The 17,232-nt window shown below is 51.6% G+C and overlaps 1 protein-coding gene across 1 annotated transcript in view; it reads right to left on the reverse strand.

Annotated features, from left to right (window-relative positions):
* Positions 1-14,636, reverse strand: part of PLCG1 (phospholipase C gamma 1) — a 39,656-nt gene extending 25,020 nt beyond the window's left edge. Inside the window, exon 1 of the mRNA XM_032294938.1 lies at positions 14,335-14,636. Within this exon, the coding sequence (XP_032150829.1) occupies positions 14,335-14,551 (217 nt within the window). The 5' untranslated portion in view covers positions 14,552-14,636. The remainder of the gene's footprint in view (positions 1-14,334) is intronic.
* Positions 14,637-17,232: the final 2,596 nt, after the last annotated feature.

Raw genomic sequence — 17,232 nt, forward strand, 5'->3', positions numbered from 1 at the left:
GAGGGCTGGGTAGCTATCCATTTCCATTTTACAAACAAGGATCTAGGTTCAGGGACTTCCAGGGTCACAGGGTTATATGGCAAAGGGAAGACGATGGTGGGGCTTACTCTCCTTTCCATTCCTGTGAAGCAGCTGCTTTCAAACCAGATCCGCTGGCAGCAAGTTGGGCAAGCTTGGTCTAGATTCTAGACAAATTTCTTTGAAGCAATGAGGAAATGGAGGGTCCAAAGGGTCTTGTCATGTTCACATGGTGAGTCATGGCAGAACCGCGGCACTCTGCAGTGTCCCCACAGCATCTGCTATTCCTGACACTGGGTATACAGAGACATGCAGAGCAACCACAGCCAGCCTTTGTACCATCCAGGCAGACAGCCCTCTCCCCTAAGACTCTAAATTAATCTTACCTATTTCAGAGGTGAGAACAGAATGCCTAAGCTCCAAGGGAGGAAGGGAAAGGAGGTCCCACCCTCTTTGAGAAATCAAAGCTGGAAGAGCACTCAGCAGTCATCTATTCGGTTTATGCATTCATTCCATCATCTGATCAAACATTTATCAGGCATCTATCTACTCCATGTCAGGCCCTGGGCTGGGTCCTAGGGAAACAGAGATCAATAAGGCATTTGAGTTCCTGCCTTTGAGAAAACCCCTGCCTGATGGAGGAAACAGATGGGGAAGCAGATAACTATGAGGTCATGCAAAGACTAGAACAACAGGGAGGTGTCTGTGGTGCTGAGTATGTGCAGAGCAAAGTCTTGGGAGTGCTCTGTAAAAGGCAGGTCTGGAGGGCTGACAAGCACACATTAGGCAGAGGGGTTCATGGAAACCAAGGCAGAGGTGCAGAAGTCTATTGTGTTCCACAAACAGGGCATTCAGAGTACCATGTATGAGAAGGAAGGGAAGGTGGCCTATTCCAGCCTTAACTGCCACAGTAAGGAAAGTTAACTTTTCTGCACAAGTCCTGAAGATTCTCAAGTCTTCAGAGGTGGCCATGGGTCAGCCTCTGGATCAGGAGTCTTGTGTGTTCCAAACTCTGCCTCCCTTGCAGACTAAGGCTAGCTAAGTTCTTTCTAAATGGCCTATATACGCCAGGCTCCTGGCTACAGGAGAGAGACTGGGACACTCACCAGGGCCATATCTCAGGGATGTCCAGGACCTCAAAAGTCCCTCATAAAATGCCCCCCCTCCACCATAGTATACTCAGGACACTTGGAGAACCAGAGCACTGGGTATAAGTCACTTAAAATTTTTTTCTTTATATCTTATAGAGATGGGGTCTCACTATGTTGCCCAAGCTTGTCTCAAACTCCTGACCTCAAGTGATCCTCTCACCTTGGCCTCCCAAAGTGCTGGGATTATAGGTGTGAGCCACCATGCCTGGCCCATAAGTCACTCTATTGCCCAGGCTGGAGTGCAATGGCACCACCAGGGTTCACTGTAGCCTCTACCTCCCTGGGCGCAGGTGATCCTCCCACCTCAGCCTCTCAGATAGCTAGAACTACAGGCACACCACCACCCCAGGCTAATTATATTTTTTGCAGAGATGGTATTTTGCCATGTTGCCTAGGCTGTTCTTGAACTCCTGAGCTCAAATGACTCACCAGTCTTGGCCTCCCAAAGTACTGGGATTACAGGCATGAATCACCGTGCCTGACCCATAAATCACATATCTATGGTCCTCCTTCCTGATCCCTCGGCAGCAATCAACATGGTTGATCATGCCCTCCCTCTTTGAAGCTCTGTCCTTAATTTCTCCTGCACAACCTTGCCTGGTTTTCCTGCTTCTTTGTGAGCTACGAGCCTACCTACATTTAGCAATGGCCTTGGTCAAGGCTCAGGCCAAGGTCCTCTCTTCTGGTGCTGTCTTCTCCCTCATCAATGCCAGCCATGCCCACAGCTTTAATTACCTCCTATGTAAAGATAATTCACAAATAGGTCTCTAGCCCTGTCCTCTCCTCTTAAGGTTCTGACCCTTCAATTCAGCTGCCTACTTGCTATCTCCACTCTTCATGTCAAAACACCTCAAAGGCAACCCCGTAAAACCAAACACTATCTTTTCTCACCAGAAGCCAGGCCTCTTGCCATACCCCTTGGGTCAGCTAAGAGCATCACCATTTAAACAGGTGCCCAAACTCCAAACTTCAGAATGATCCTTGACATCTCCTCTTCTCTCACCAGCCCCTGTACACCAGCAGCTGTATTAAGCCCTCTGACAAGTCCTCCTGGCTTTACTATTCAAAATTAACCATACATTCTGAGCACCTACATGAGAAACTAATGTCCTCTTTCTAGGTACTTGGAATACATGTACCTCAAGGGGCTTGAATATGGAAGGAAAAATTAGATATGAGTATTATGCTAGATAGATTACATTAAATAGAGTCCACAGACAAATACTATGAGAAGCTGAGAAGTAGAAGACGAAGTAGTTACTACCTCTCCTGGGTGGGAAGGGAGGATGAGCAACAGCGGCATCTGGCATCCTAACACTCATTTCTTGCATATTTACTTTGCATAGACATAGCGTAAAGCTCTTGGTAAGATTGCCTTACAAAGATAAAATCTGCCTTATATTTTATCCTTGCTAATAACACTATGAAGTAGGTATTAGGGTCCCCAATTCCCGAGTGAGGAAAGTGAGCACAAAGAGGTTAATTAACTTACCTAAGGCAGCAGTTGGTAAGGGGCACAACCAACAATATTTCAAAGCAAAGACTGCCCGTAACCTAGCCTTGTGCTCTGTAATGCCTCAAAATCATTGTTGGAAGTGGCCAAGCAGGGCCAGCACAGACAAAAGGGGAAGATGGAAAAGATTCCAGGTTGCATCATGCACTCTTGCTTCACAGTATTCATTACAGTAGTAACCATATATGAATTTTAAGGCTGTCTGTCTTCCCCACTAAAGTGCAAACTCCTTCAGAGATTGTACCATGTCTGTCATCTTCAATGCCCCAAGCCTACCAGGAACTTAATAAGGTTTTGGGGGCCTTATTCAAGAAAAATATAATGAAAGCATCACTGCTACACAACCTGTTCCTGCTCTCTAGATAAATGAGGCCCTCCTCACTACAGCCCAGCATATCTACAAGTCTCTCTCTGTTGCTCTGTCTCTGCAGACCCCCCTCTCACAAGGGAGAGGAAATGGAATGGATTGAGAGAAGAAAGAAAAATCTGGGGTCTCCCTCCTACAAGGAAATAATAGGGACCTAGGACTCCTGGTGGTGGGGGAAATGTCAGAGCAATAGGGGATGAGGCAGGGAGACAAGCAGGAAAGGGAGAATGGAGGCCTTCCCCTCTGCCACTCCCTGAACCCCATGATGTCTCACCACCCCAACCTTGGCTTCTGCCTCTTTGGTTTCTGGGTTGCTGCCATCCCTTGGACAGTAAATGTGGGTTTAGTTCTTAAGCCTCCAACACAGAGTAAATCTGTGGGGTTGGAGGCATTCTAAATAATGACCGGAAGTCATCAGGTCAGAGGCCTGCTTGCTGAGACATCCTGCTTCAGCAGAACCCACCAGGCTCTCCCATTTTAGAGCTGTTTGACCCAGCTGCCACAGCATCTGGCCACACTGTCTCTGGGCCATGCCAGCCCAAGTCAAGCTGCTCTCCTGTCCCCTTTTTGCTTACTGGAAAACAGGGCCCCAGAGAGTGATCTAGTCTCTGACCTCACTCCAAGGAGCCAGGGATCTCATTCACTCACTGCCTGCCCAGAAGGCCCAGCTTAAATTCTTCCTCTTTTTTTTGAGACAGAGTCTTGCTCTCTTTCCCAGGCTGGAGAGCAGTGGCACGATCTCGGCTCCCTACAGCCTCTGTCTCCCAAGTTCAAGCAATTCGCTGCTTCAGCCTCCTGACTAGCTGGGATTACAGGTGCCTGCCAAAACGCCCAGCTAATTTATTTTTAGTAGAGACATGGTTTCACCATCTCGGCCAGGCTGGTGTTGAACTCGTGACCTCAGGATCCACCCGCCTCAGCCTCCCAAAGTGCTGGGATTACAGGCTTGAGTCATTGTGCCCAGCCCAGCTTAAATTCTTTGAACTTACCTCCCCTACTAAGAGAGATGGCTACCTTGGATTTCCTTTTCCCAAGCTGAAGCTGAACACCGTATAGTTCTACCTGCTTAGGACAACTGCTCATCCCACCTATACTAGCACACATCCTTGTATGGAACTTCATGCTTCCAGTGTAGACCAATTCTCAGGCTAGGACCAAACCATCCTCTTGGGATCAGTCTGGCAACCAGCATTCTGTTCTCACTGGAGAGAATGTTCTGTGTTTCACTGCGGGCCTCAAAAGGCCCTCAGCAGAATCCTTAACAAAGTGACCTTTGTTACCTTTCCTAACCTCCTTAATGGATATGCTGAGAACTCCCAAGAAAGGCCATAGTCCCAGTTAGGACAGACAAGCTAACACAGGCACATTATACTCAATTACTGAAGGTGGAGGAAGTGAGTAGGGCAGCAAGGGGAAGCTGCCTCCAAACAGCTGGTGGACCATGAGGCAGAACAGGGAGACCATAAAGTGGGTCTTCAACGCCTCAGAGAGGGACCATCACTCCTGCCTCCATCACTGCCCAACTTCCCAACTGAGGGAACAGAATTGTATCTCTTAGTTCACCTCCTGCCCCCAAGTAAGCTGAGAAACCTGTGGGACCTATGGCCAACTGGAGCTCTCCTTCACTCCTTCCTAGGATTAGTCACCCTGTGAACTCAGGCCCACACTCTCTGGGCCTTAGGCTGAAATCAAGGTGGGGTTGGAATTCTCCCACTACACATCCATACTTACACAGCCAGAACAGTGTGGTCAATACCCAACTTCTACCACGGGCAAGGCCAAGCCAAGGACATTATAATCCAGGCTCATGCCCTCAACAATCATTTCCCTCAGGACATTTTAACTCAACCATATATCCCCAGGTGTCCAAGAAAACAGGAAGCCAACCTCAAAGTGAACTCCCCACCTGTGCCAAGGAAGAAGTAAACACAAACCAACAAGTGGTCAAACTCACCAGGACTCAACCCCTTACCAGTCTGGCCAGCTGTTCACTGTCAAGGCCCAGAACATCAGTGAGAGTGCCCACTCTCCACTGTGCCCACGCCTTCCTGCCTTGCACCCAGGCCCCTCACAGCCTTTGTACAGATCCTTTACCCAACACCTGTGTGCCAGTTGGCAGGTAGAGGGAACCCAGGGGGCAGGATGGGCTGCTACAGAGAGAAAAGCGATTCTGTCTGGGCCCTAGAGCTCAGCCTACAGCACTTTAGGCACAGCTGTCTCCTGCCAGCCCTGGGCCTTAGTGGTTTTCTACATGGTCCAGATTGCAAGCTTCCCAGGATCAAGGACTGGATAATCTCCTTTTCTTGCTTCCTAACTCTAGTCTCCTCTGTGCAAGGCCTGGGCTCAGTAAAGAGATGCCAGTCTTCTGCAGAACGCCCCGCCCCATTTACTCTGCATCCTGAGTCTTGCTGAAGCCAGGGCCACCGGCCAACACCAGGAAGGGCCAGGGCCGGAAGGAAGCAGCAGAGCCTATACACAAAGCCTACATGTGGACTATAAAAAGGAGATCCTCCCTGCCTCCCCCAGGATGGGCCCGGTTCCTAGGAGGTAAAGAGTGGGGAGAAAGCTAGGACTTAAGCCTGGGCACAAAGCCACTGCAGCCTCTCAAAAGCTAGCCAAGTACTACCTCAAAAGGAACTAGTCTTGCAAGGAGGGGTAGGAGAATATTAAGGGCTTAGCCAGGAATGCAAGTAGAGACTCTCCAAGTCCCATCTCTTGAGACCATAGCATATCATAAGGCAACCAACTCCATTGTCCCTACTGCTTCTTCCCTGAAACTACATTATATTCCGGGACCAACCCCTTCTCACACTTCTTTCCCTACTCTCTGAGGCTGAGAACACCCCTTAGAGGCCTCTAGGTGCCCATATTTCCCACTTTCTCTGAAGACTCCAGCACACTCATGGAGCAGAGCAAAGTTCTGGGAAGCAGCTGTGATGAGTGGCAGAAGTAGCGAGACATTCCAACTCTGGGCGGCAGCAGGGCACTGTGGCCACAACATAGTAGGCTCAGTGAGCACCTCAAGTAGGGGCATGGGTCAGTGGGGAAGGTACAGCTATGGCAGGGAGATGACAATTAGGTAAGGGCCACACAAAGATACCTATTTCAAAGACGTCAGCCAAGGCAGTCTTTTGACCCACATGGGCAGCACTCTTACCACAACAGCAAACCCACACTCACCACACCCAGCCCAAGTCATGAAAATTCATTCCTTCTCAACCTCCATTATTTTAAATCCCTCTCCAGCCTACTCTGCCCAGGGTGTTCAGGCTCTGTACTAGAGGCCGTGCCCAGAACCACTGAGGCCACTCTCCAGGGACAGTGATGTAGGTTAGCACACATAGCAGATAGGGGAAATCAACCTTTGTTGTTGCCAGTCATTGATATGTGAGCATCATTTGTTATCACAGCACATCTTCAGCGATCCTGACAGAGCAGCTTCTTGCTTATTTCCTTCATAGAACTCATCAAATTCTGTAAGTATTTTATTTGTCTGGCTCTCTCTCTCCTTTCTGGGTATATCTACATATGTTACCTTTTCTAACCTCCTTACCTTTCTAATCTTATGTCCACTACTGGACTCCACAGTGCTTGGCGCAGTTAGCAAATGCCAGAGTCTAAAGCCAGGGAAGCACAAGTAGTGTCTCACTTATTCAATGAGTCACTGAAGCCCAAGAAAGCAGTTTTTTGGGGGTTTTTTAAGGAGAGTAGATATGGTGAAATGGAACATGAACCAGGCTAGAGATCTACTGCCACCCTGAACAAGTCAGAGGCTGGAGCAATCACGTCCAGCTCAGTGTGCCCAACACACAGTAGCAAGGCCCACAATAAATGTATGACAAATTAAGGAGCACATGAATGAATGCATGCTCTTGAGATGTCACAGAGAATCCTGGAGAGGCCCTTCTCAGGACATTTGGGGCATGGAGCCCCAGGTTCCAATGTTCTGCAGAAGCATAGGCAAAAGTTTCACCACAAACCAGCACGTCAAGAGGGTGAGGCTCTTCTGTGCCCTGCCCCCAATCAGCAGCTACATTCACCTCCATGTAGGAGTGTAGGAAAGGTCTGCGTAGGCCAAGCATCTTGACATGGGTGTTGTGGCAAGGATGAGTACGGAAGGGTTTTGAAATTGAGGCAATGAGTCCAGCTTGTCCACAGATGGAAGCCTAGGCTGGTCAAACACATGTGGTCAGAGGGCAGAAAAACAAAAAATAACCCTCTGGTCCTATACAACAGTCCATCTTACTGTCATTTTCCCCAGAGTAGGCGAATAAACTATAGTGGGAATCAGAAATCCTAGGATCTACTATGAACTTGATATGTGACCTTACCCTTAGTGCCTTGGTTTTCTCCTCTGTAAGAGAGGAATAGTAACTCCTACCCTCCATAGATTCATGGAGCTGCTGTGAAGTTCAAATAATACAACAGGTGAGAAAATGTTCCATGAACTCCCAATATGCTATACAAATTCTAGAGTTTTTTGATGCCCCAGTCTTCTGTGTACAGACTCAGGGAAGAAACACAGAAAGCAAGTAGGAAACAGACTCCTATCCCAGGTTGTTGGAACAGCCAACTTGTGGCTAATTGGTGGAAAGAACTGGAGTTCTGTAGTTAACAAAGATGACAGTAAAGGAAATGAATACTACTAAGTGCCCACTAAGTGCCAAATGTTGTGCTAGGTGCTTTTCACATAAAATCTCTTACTCTCATATACAATCTCCCTTATTATTAATATACAGCTCTGTGAGGAGAAATTACTTTTACAGCTAAAGATTAACTTCAGACAGGGAAAAGGAATCTGCCCAAGGTCACAGTAGGAGCTGAGACCTGAACCTAAATCTGACCAGCTCTAGCCACAAATCTCCAGGCACTACAGCTCAATTACCAGCAAAGTGGGACTGACTATCTGGTCAATGGTGGCCCGAAGCCACTCCTCACCTATGGCTCCACCTTGAGTCTTGCCACCTGTAAACATGCTGCTCTCAGAGATTCCCTCCAAGGAAGCAATGGTCCCATGCTCCTCTGAACAAGACACTCTACAAGGGGCACCAGAACATTCCCATCGTCCTATCCCACATCCATCTCTCCTAGGACTTTCCTCAAAGTCTGCAGTGACTTCTCCAGTTCTAACAAAGCAAGTGGAGAGGGGGAAAAAATCGGTCTCCTAATATCAGGCTTTTACAATCTCAGGCCTCACTTCTTCCCTCCAACTTACCATCTGTGGTCTCCTTGAAGCACATCCCACAGGAAAAGGCACAGAGTGAGAAGAAATGCTGTGAGTTAGCGGAGACTGACACAGAACATGACAGCAGAGGCAGGCTCTACCACATCGAGGTTGTGGCATTAGAGCACTTTCTGGAAGACAAGGTCTCTCCAGATAGCGTCCTGGGCTAGGCATTTAGAAATAGGAAAATATCATACCTTCACTCTACAGAAAGGGTTACCACCCAAAGCAGCTGCTTCCAGCCAACTCCTCTGTCTCCCTGCAAAAACCAGTAGTGGGAAAGAGGCCTGACAATAGAGGGATTGCTGAGAGCTGCAAGAGAGGATGGGCAGGCCCCCCTGCCTCTGAATCAAAGGGCTTGGTGGCCAGGCACCAGCCCCTTAGGACAACAGGTGCATTCACTCTCCTCCCGCCAGGTCCTCCTGGGAACTTAATCCTCATCTCTGTCCTGTCAGAGCTCCTAAATAGTAAGCACTTACATTGTGCCACACTCCATGCTAAGCACTTTATACAGATTCTTATCCAATCTTCACAAAAACTTATGAAATAAATGACATTTGATACTATCCCCTTTTTACAGATAAGCAGCCCAGAGAGGTAAAGTCATACGCTTTAAGGTCACAGAGCAAGTAAGCTGCACAATAGGATTTTAATTCAGGCAGAGTCTAGGGCCCAAATGCTTAACTACTAAGCTCTGTCTCGCCCCTCAAGACCCAGCCCTTCTCCCATTTACCACCATAGCAATCTCCACCCTGCCTCAGCAAGAAGGTCTTGTCTGGGTCCTCAACAGCTCTATCCTGCAAATTGCACTAGCTCACTGGCCTCCCTCCCCAACACTTGCCTGACAAACCGCTGTCACTGTGGTCTCCCAGACAGAGGCAAGTCAGTCCCACTGCAGCCTCTGCTGACTCCCGCTGCCTACAAGACTGAGTGTAATTGCTGGGCACGGCACACCAGGGCTATCCGTAAGCTGTCTCCAACCAGTCCCAGCCTCCTCTCTACCACACCAAATCTGTTCCCTACCCATGCATGGAGTGATTCCCAGTTCCTGAGCCTCAGCACAGGCAGGTACCTCAATAATTCGAGGCCCACCTCAAAGGTCACTTCTCCTTTGATGTCTTCCTGGCAGAGCTCCTCACAGTTCTTGGTAGGGGCCTTTATATTATGGTATGTAATACACACGGTTATAATCACATGCCTCTACATCTGTCTCTTCCAAGAGTTCTTCAATGGCACAAAGCATTTCTCAATAAACTTTTGAATCTTTGGTGCCTAGCACTGGGCAAATTGGAGCTGTAATAATACTTATGGCAAATATTAATAAATAACCCTCTTGGAATGAGGGTTATTAATATTTATACCCAAATTTAATATTAATTAATATTAATACCCAAAGCAAAGCTCGTAGTCAAGATCTCTGAACTCCAACTGAAACCTATGCATTTGTATAAACATACACACAGAGTCTGGAGAGAAGCTGGAGGTGTTGTGGGTCCCAGGGTTGGGTGAGCTCAGGTTCTCCAGCTATCTGAGAAGCAGGCCCTTTTCCTAGGTTCACAGGAAACAGAAAATCCCAGCTGGGCGGGAGGCCTGGAAATCCACACATGGGGCAAGCCTGGGATGCTGAGAAAACACTAAAAGGTCTGACTTCCCTTGGAAAAAACTACATTCAGACAGGAAACACACAGGCAGGGATGGCTAGCTCTGGAGATCCGGACATGTGCTCTTGCCCCTCTCCCACTGGGAGTAACCAGCCAGTACAAAGAAAACCCTTGATGACACTGGCCTGGGCCTGCCCTCTCCCGTGCTGTGGGACAGCCCTCGGAACCGGCCTCCCGGTCTGGTCCACTCCCCAGTCACAGGGGTCAAGCCGCAGCCAGCTGGTTCCACTACCATCTCGCTTCTGAGTCCGCTTGCCTCATCAAGGTGGTTAGCTGTTTTCGTCTGCCACCTTCACCCCCTTCATCAAAGGTACTGCCCACAAATGTCATTGCCTGTTTTCATTTCCCTAAAACCAAGGACCCATACTCATTCACCTCAGAGGGCCTGGCATCTAGTAAAGTTATCTAGTGCAGAATTAGTCCACGATAGAAGCCTGGGGCCCCAAAAGTCCCCATGGACATGCTCTGCCAGTATCCACAGAGTACCTCCATGGAGTTTCTTTTCTTGAGACAGTTTCACTCTTGTTGCCCAGGCTAGAGTGCAATGGTGCGATCTTGGCTCACTGCAACCTCCACCTCCCGGGTTCAAGCAATTCTGCCTCAGCCTCCCGAGTAGCTGGGATTACAGGCATGCGCCACCACGCCTGGCTCATTTTTGTAGTGTTTTTTTAGTAGAGGCAGGGTTTCACCATGCTGGCCAGGCTGATCTCAAACTCCTGACCTTGTGATCCACCCACCTTGGCCCCCCAAAGTGCTGGGATTACAGGCATGAGCCACTGCACCCGGCCCATTAAGTTTCTTTATTGGGCCCATAAAGAACCTCAATGGACAACCTCATTAAACACTGGTCTGAACCATATCAACCCAGAAGACAACAGAAGAAAAAGTGTGGAGCCAGTGAGGTGTGGTGGCTCATGCCTGTAATCCCAGCACTTTGGAAAGCCAAGGTGGGTGGATCACCTGAAGGTTGGGAGTTCAAGACCAGCCTGACCAACATGGTGAAACCCTGTCTCTACTAAAAACACACAAAAAAAAGGCTGGGCATGGTGGCGCACACCTATAATCCCAGATACTCAGGAAGCCGCGGCAGGAGAATTGCTTGAACCAGGAGGCGGAGGTTGCAGTGAGCCAAGATTGCGCCACTGCACTGCAGCCTGGGCAAGATAGCAAGATTCGGTCTCAAAAAAAAAAAAAAAGAGAGAGAGAAAGTGTGGAGCCAGAGCCTAGAGAGGCTGAGGCTGTCTTGGGATACAAAAGCCGAAGTGGTCTTTGCCCTGTAATGCATGGTCTCAGCACAAAGGTTTCTCACAGAGGATCGATGTGGGCCACAGGGAATGTGAGCTTGCATTTGCCAGTCAGCCACTGATTAAGAGAGCTTGGCCCAGCTGAGACCCTGGCACACACCGACACTTACCACCTTGGGCACAAACCATTCTCCATTTCCATTTCCTCATCTGTAAAATGGGATGAAAGGTCTCTAAGACACTAAGCTGGAATTCTACATAACTGCATTTTATTCGTTTGTCAGTATCTGCAACATAAAAGGCCAAACACCAACCTGGTTCCTGTCACCAGGACAACCAAACTTGTCAGCACTTAAGCACTTCCCCACCCTGCTTTTGAGCCAAACGACCACTCTAGAAATCAGAAGTGTTGGTTCCATTTCACAAGTGCTGATAAAAGAGGGCACAGAGTCAGGGTAGGAGAAGGTCTTACTTATGAATGCTGTAAACCTCATTAAACCACACTGTCTTTCCCTCAGGTCCACCAACAACCTGAAGGTAGCACAGTGTCTCTCTCTTTGGCCAAGCTTCAGGCACTGTGGGTACCCTGGCAGGGTCAGCAGTAAAGGCCAGACACCTGAGGCACTTGGGCAAGAGTCCAGGTGGCAGAAAACCCGGCTGGCAGTCCAACCTCCTCAGAGGCCTCAGGGATCATCAGAACCCACCAACAAAGAGAGCCCACGAATGGGTAGAAGCAGGGCAGGGCTTCAGGGGAAGCCTCCATTAGTAAAGTCTGAACACAGAAGAGCTGACTAGACTTTTCATCCAGGCTCCTTTCAATCTGGGTTCTCAAAATCAAAGAGCCATGGTCCTCCTACATTCTCTATCTGCCAAATCCCAGCTGATGAGATCACTGAATGTGTACACCTCTGGCTGACCCACCTGCTCACCCCTGGGTAGGGGGTGATCAGGTCCTCTGTATGCCTGGCTCCATCCCCCAAAGACCTGAGACATGATAGATCATCCCCTCTCCACATCCCTCTTTTCTGCTTAGGTCCCAACTTACAAACAAGAAAGGTCACACCCAGGAGTCAAATGTGTAAAACTCCAAACACTTTCTCTACAGAAAAACTGTTCTACATGGTGGGTGGGTGAGTGGGCACATGGGTTGGAGCAAAACAAAACCATTTCCTGCCTTTTTCTGAGTAGCAATCTAAGTGAAATGTGAATATGGTTACCATCCTCCTCCCTTCCTGCACCTTCACCCTCACCTACAGCCACACCTCACCCCTTTACCATTCCCAGTCCAGGGTCTTGAAGGGCAGCCATGGTCTATTGTTATTAATAACAGCTCACATTTATTAAACATTTATGTATCAGACAATGCCAGATGTTTTACATGAATTGTCTCATTTAATCCCTGGAGCAACCATACAGAGTGGATATATTATTACCCCCATTTTACAGATGAGGAAATCAATGCTCAGAGAAGGTCTGGCTGGGAAACATACAATGAATATATGGGCTTCAAATCCAGACTGGCCATCAAACATTGTGCTACATTTTTTGCCTGCTGATAACATGCATGGTTTAAAATGCAGTCAGTTACCCAGGAGATCTCGGAGAACTTCCATCCAGTGCCACCGACTCAACATAGCATAGACAGCAAGGAAGGAGACTGTGCCTGGAGTCTGATGCCTGAGTAATGTTCCCAGAGTTATCTCAGTTCTTTGCAGTTATCTATCCTTTCTTCACTTTGGAATCCACAGGCTCTCAAGTCACTAAAATGTTCTCCCAATGGCTGACAGGGTCAGTGAGGGCACTGAGGAAGGCGGCTGCCATTTCTAAGTTGAGCAGCTGTGTTAGATCTGTGTCAGATCTGGAGTTTGTAGCCGAGGATGGCTGCCTCACCACAAGACCTTCCTTCCTCCCAATCTCCTCGCCCATCTACACACATGCACACCATACCCAAGGTTTGTGGGACCCCCCCCTTGGGGTGTCACTTCCTGAACCCCTCCTTCACACAGACCTGGTTCTGAGCCTGGGTCTCTCTAACCCATCTCCGGGGGGTCCCTGCAAGAAGCAACCCAGTCTGGAGTTGCAGACACACCATCTCTTCACACTGACGGGGGGGAATGGAGGGCTGAGCAGAGTGCCCATCCGGCCACAGCACAGGCACACGATAAGTGGAACAACTCTGAAAAATCTGGGGTTTTTCAAAATCCCCAATTCCCTCCTCCCACTAAAGGCCAGCACAAAAGCAGCCAAGCTCAGGCCTGGGAAGGCGAAAAGGCAGGAAACCAAGAGCTCCAGCTCCCTGATGCCACCAGACAGAGGACAAAGGGCTAGACTCCAAACTGGCTGCACTCTTGAGAAGAGTACCTGACTCAAAGGCACTGGGGCAGGCCTTTAAGGGGCTCATCTCCTGGGAAAGTGCTTCCCAGGACAAGGGGAGTCCCTGCCCTGGCTTTGGGTGTCCGCCCACCCACACAGGACTCCAAAACTCAGCTTTGGGACAAAAGTAGCAGCAAAAAAAATAAAAAATAATAATAATAAACCAGCCACTGCCTTCTCTCAGGTTCTCCAAACCAAACAAGACCACCTTCCTCCCTCTTCCCCAGAGGGTGATGAGTAGGCCCGGCTCTGCTCCAAGACCAGCCCTACCCCAACATCTGCCTAAGTTCTATTTAGGAAACCCAAAGATTCCTTTGCAAATAAGAGCCCAGCCTGGGGGCCCAGAGAGTTTCACAGACTGCTCTTTCTGGAGAAAGAGTGGTGGACGGGGACCGTCTGGTCAGGCCCCAAGTTCCCCGGCTGGGTGGGGGCCGCTGCCTTGGCTCCCCTCGCCGACGCCGCCACCACTCCCAGTGGCTGGGGGACCTGATGCCGGCACCGCGGGTCTCCAGCCCCCGAGGATTTTTAGGCCTCAGGACAAAGTGCCTGGAACACTCCCCCCCAGCTGGGGGAGGGGGTGTCCTGTCAGGTGACCGAGGACCCGGATGCCCCCCGCCCCCAGTGACCACCCGAGACGAAGCGGGGGCGGGGCCCGGAGGGGGTGGAGGAGGGCCCGAAAGTTTGCCCAAGTCTCTTGGGCGGCCGACCGGGACGCAGGCGGACTGGCCCGGCCCCCACCACCTCTGCTTGGGACGGGCCCAGGCGGGAAGGGGGCGCACTTACTGGCCCCCTCGATCTTGTCGGCGCCCCGGCTCCACGTGATCTGGCGCGTCTCCAGCTTGACCTGGAAGGTCTTCCGCTCGGGTCGCTGCGACTTCTTAGAGTAGAACAAAGTCATGACGGTGCCCACCTCGAGGCTGCGGCAGAGGTGCAGCACCTCCGCGTCCGAGGGCGCGCCAGGCCCGCAGCCATTGGCGCAGGGGGACGCGGCGCCCGCCATGGCTCCGACGCTGGGGGCGACGGTGGCGCAGGCTGGGACGGCCCGGGAGCAGGCGGCAGCCGAGGCTGGGGCAGAGACTGAGGCGGCCGACGAGCGGGACCCGGCGGCAGCTCCTGCAGGCGGACAGGGGCGGGGCCTGAGCGCCGCGGGGCGGGGCGGCCCTGAGGCCCCGCCCCGCTATCGCGCCGGGAACAAAGACGCCCGCGCACCCGTGGGGAGGACCCCCGCCCGCCGGCCCGTCGCGCCTGCGCCCCGCGACCCCCAGACAGGCCGCAGGCAGGGCCGGGGGTGGGGGCACGATGGCGACGGGAGCGCGCGCCGATCCCGGTCGACCCACCCAACCCTCAGTCCCGCAGGGCTTCCTCACGCGGCCCCGGACACAGCCCGGCGGCCACGACCGGCCCCGTCACGCACGGCAGCCCCGCCCACAGGCCGCAGGCCCGGCGGCCGGCGCGTCAGTCAGGCGCACTCGCACGGGCGGCCGCCAGCCCGCGGTTCTGCACAGACGCAGCCCCCGCGTCCCGAACACCGCCCATGCAGCGACCGGGACGGGACGTGAGGGGGTGGCGCGCTCCCCGGGCATGCTTGGCCAAACCCAGTTACCTGGGCGGGCTTCCCAGCGAAGGGAGCCAGGCCGGGCCGCTCACACCGGCGACGGCGGCGGCGGCGGCGGCGGGTCCTCCGCGCGCCCTCTCCTGGGAGGGGGCGGGGGCGGGTCCGCCTGCGGATTGGCCGCTGGCACTGATGGACAGCCGGCCTGTCCCGCCCCCTCCCCCTGGTAGCGCGGGGCTGGCCCGCAGGCCGCTCTTGCGACGGCCTGGCCCACGTCTGTCTGTTCTGCCCCTGCTGCCAGGGTGTCCTTCAGTGGTCCTCTCGTTCGGAGAGTTCCCCCAAGCGTGAGCACCTCTTGTAGGGCCTTTAGATTCGCGGCCGCGCTGTCCAGCGGCCTGACCTGCAGCTCCCAGGGCCTTGGTGTCTGTCCCTCGCATGGGCCGCTGCTTGCCCCACGCTCGGCCCCCACGAGCAGGACTTGGGTCCGATCCGGGGCGCGGGCTCAGACCCTACCCCACAGCGTCCCTCCTGCAAATGCTCTCCTGAACTTTGATTTTCCCCGCCTTGCCTTCCTTCCTTCCTGTGACCGCTGCCTCTCGATCTCAGAAGCTTCTGTTCCCCTGCACTCAGTGCTAGGTCAGATCCCAAGGCTACCTGATCTTTAACCCTGGCTTTACCCACTACAAAGGCACCGGTGACTCCAAACCTGTAGCTCCCCTACGTTCCACATCCCTGCTTAGGCGACTGACCTTCCCTCCCTAAAGTTTCCTTCCACAGTCTTCACTTTATCAGAACGTGGCGCTAAACTCCTCTACGTTGCAAGGCCAAAAACCGTGCAGATAACCGATTCATCCCTCTGCCTCACCTCCAATCCATCAAGACCTGTTCACTCAACCCACAAGCTGAAGGCCTCATCTCCTGTCACCCAGACTATTTATTTTGTTTGGTCTTGCCTGGATCTATTCTCCATGCTTTAAAATTTTTAAATGAAATTAAATCATGATCCGCTACATCCAGCCTAAAGCCCTCCATGAATTCCCATTGCACCTAAAATCCACACTCCCTGCTTGGCCCAGCAGGTTCTATAGGACCGGTTTCATCTCTCACAGGTGACCCTTCACTCTCCAGTCTCCAGCGACAAGGCCTTTTTCTGGTTATGGAATAATTCGTACTCTGTCTTTCTGAAGCCATTCTTGAAACTCACCCCTGCAATCTATCTACTCCTGTCAGCACCACCAAAATTGAGGACACCCACGGTCACGGTGGAGCCTGTCTGACATGTTGAGCCAGGCGGTGGGTCGGCTGCCAGACGCAGCAGGACAACTTACTGCATTTCAGAGGTGAGAAGCCAAACAGAGCTTCCAGCTGATGCCAGAGAAAGAGCCAGGCTTCCTGGGATTTGTGAGATGGTAGGACTAGACTGGAGTTTGTAAGTGTGTAAGAGTGTGTACTCAGGCAACCCACCCAGCTGGATAGTGACCTGGGGCTGCTGCCTCTGACTTTGTCTTCCTGTAGTGGCAACTTGTGTGTTCTGTTGATTTCCTCAAGTTCGTCCTCTAAGAAGCTCAGAATTCAGCATGACATGGAGACACTGCCCTAGCCAGCTTCTGTGGCATAAGGAGCTGTGGGGTAGCTGAGATGAACTGCCATCTAGTGGCAGGCCTTTATCGGGGCAGTTGGGAGCTAGCGCGGACCACGTGCCTCGCCGGGTGCTGAAGGCATGCACCTGTGGTCACACCTGATCCTCATAATTATCCTCCAATCAGGAAGGATGGTCCCCAATTTACTGGTGAGGAAACAGAGATTCATAGAAGTTCTACAACTTTCCCCAAAGCCACATAACTAACAGCTGGGAGTTAGAACCCAAGTCAGCCTGACTCCATGAGTTTTCTGCCTCACAGGAGATCCACTGGCTTAGGTAAGTCCTGATGGTGGCCAGTAGTCAGTGAGCATGGAGGCTAGCTAGTTCATCAGCATGGGTGAGGGGAGGCATGCCCACTGCTGGCCTTGGGCACAAGGAATCCAGCAGAACGTGAGTGCTCACAGAGTGTGGCTTAGACTGGCCTAGGCTTAAAGTTCTGTGGACCCTGCTCTTCCCTGTGTTGGGCATTGACAACATGAGTTAGGAG

The sequence above is a fragment of the Sapajus apella genome, unplaced genomic scaffold (genome assembly GCF_009761245.1).
Source record: "Sapajus apella isolate SASKATOON/1434 unplaced genomic scaffold, GSC_monkey_1.0 scaffold33, whole genome shotgun sequence".
Lineage (NCBI taxonomy): Eukaryota > Metazoa > Chordata > Mammalia > Primates > Cebidae > Sapajus > Sapajus apella.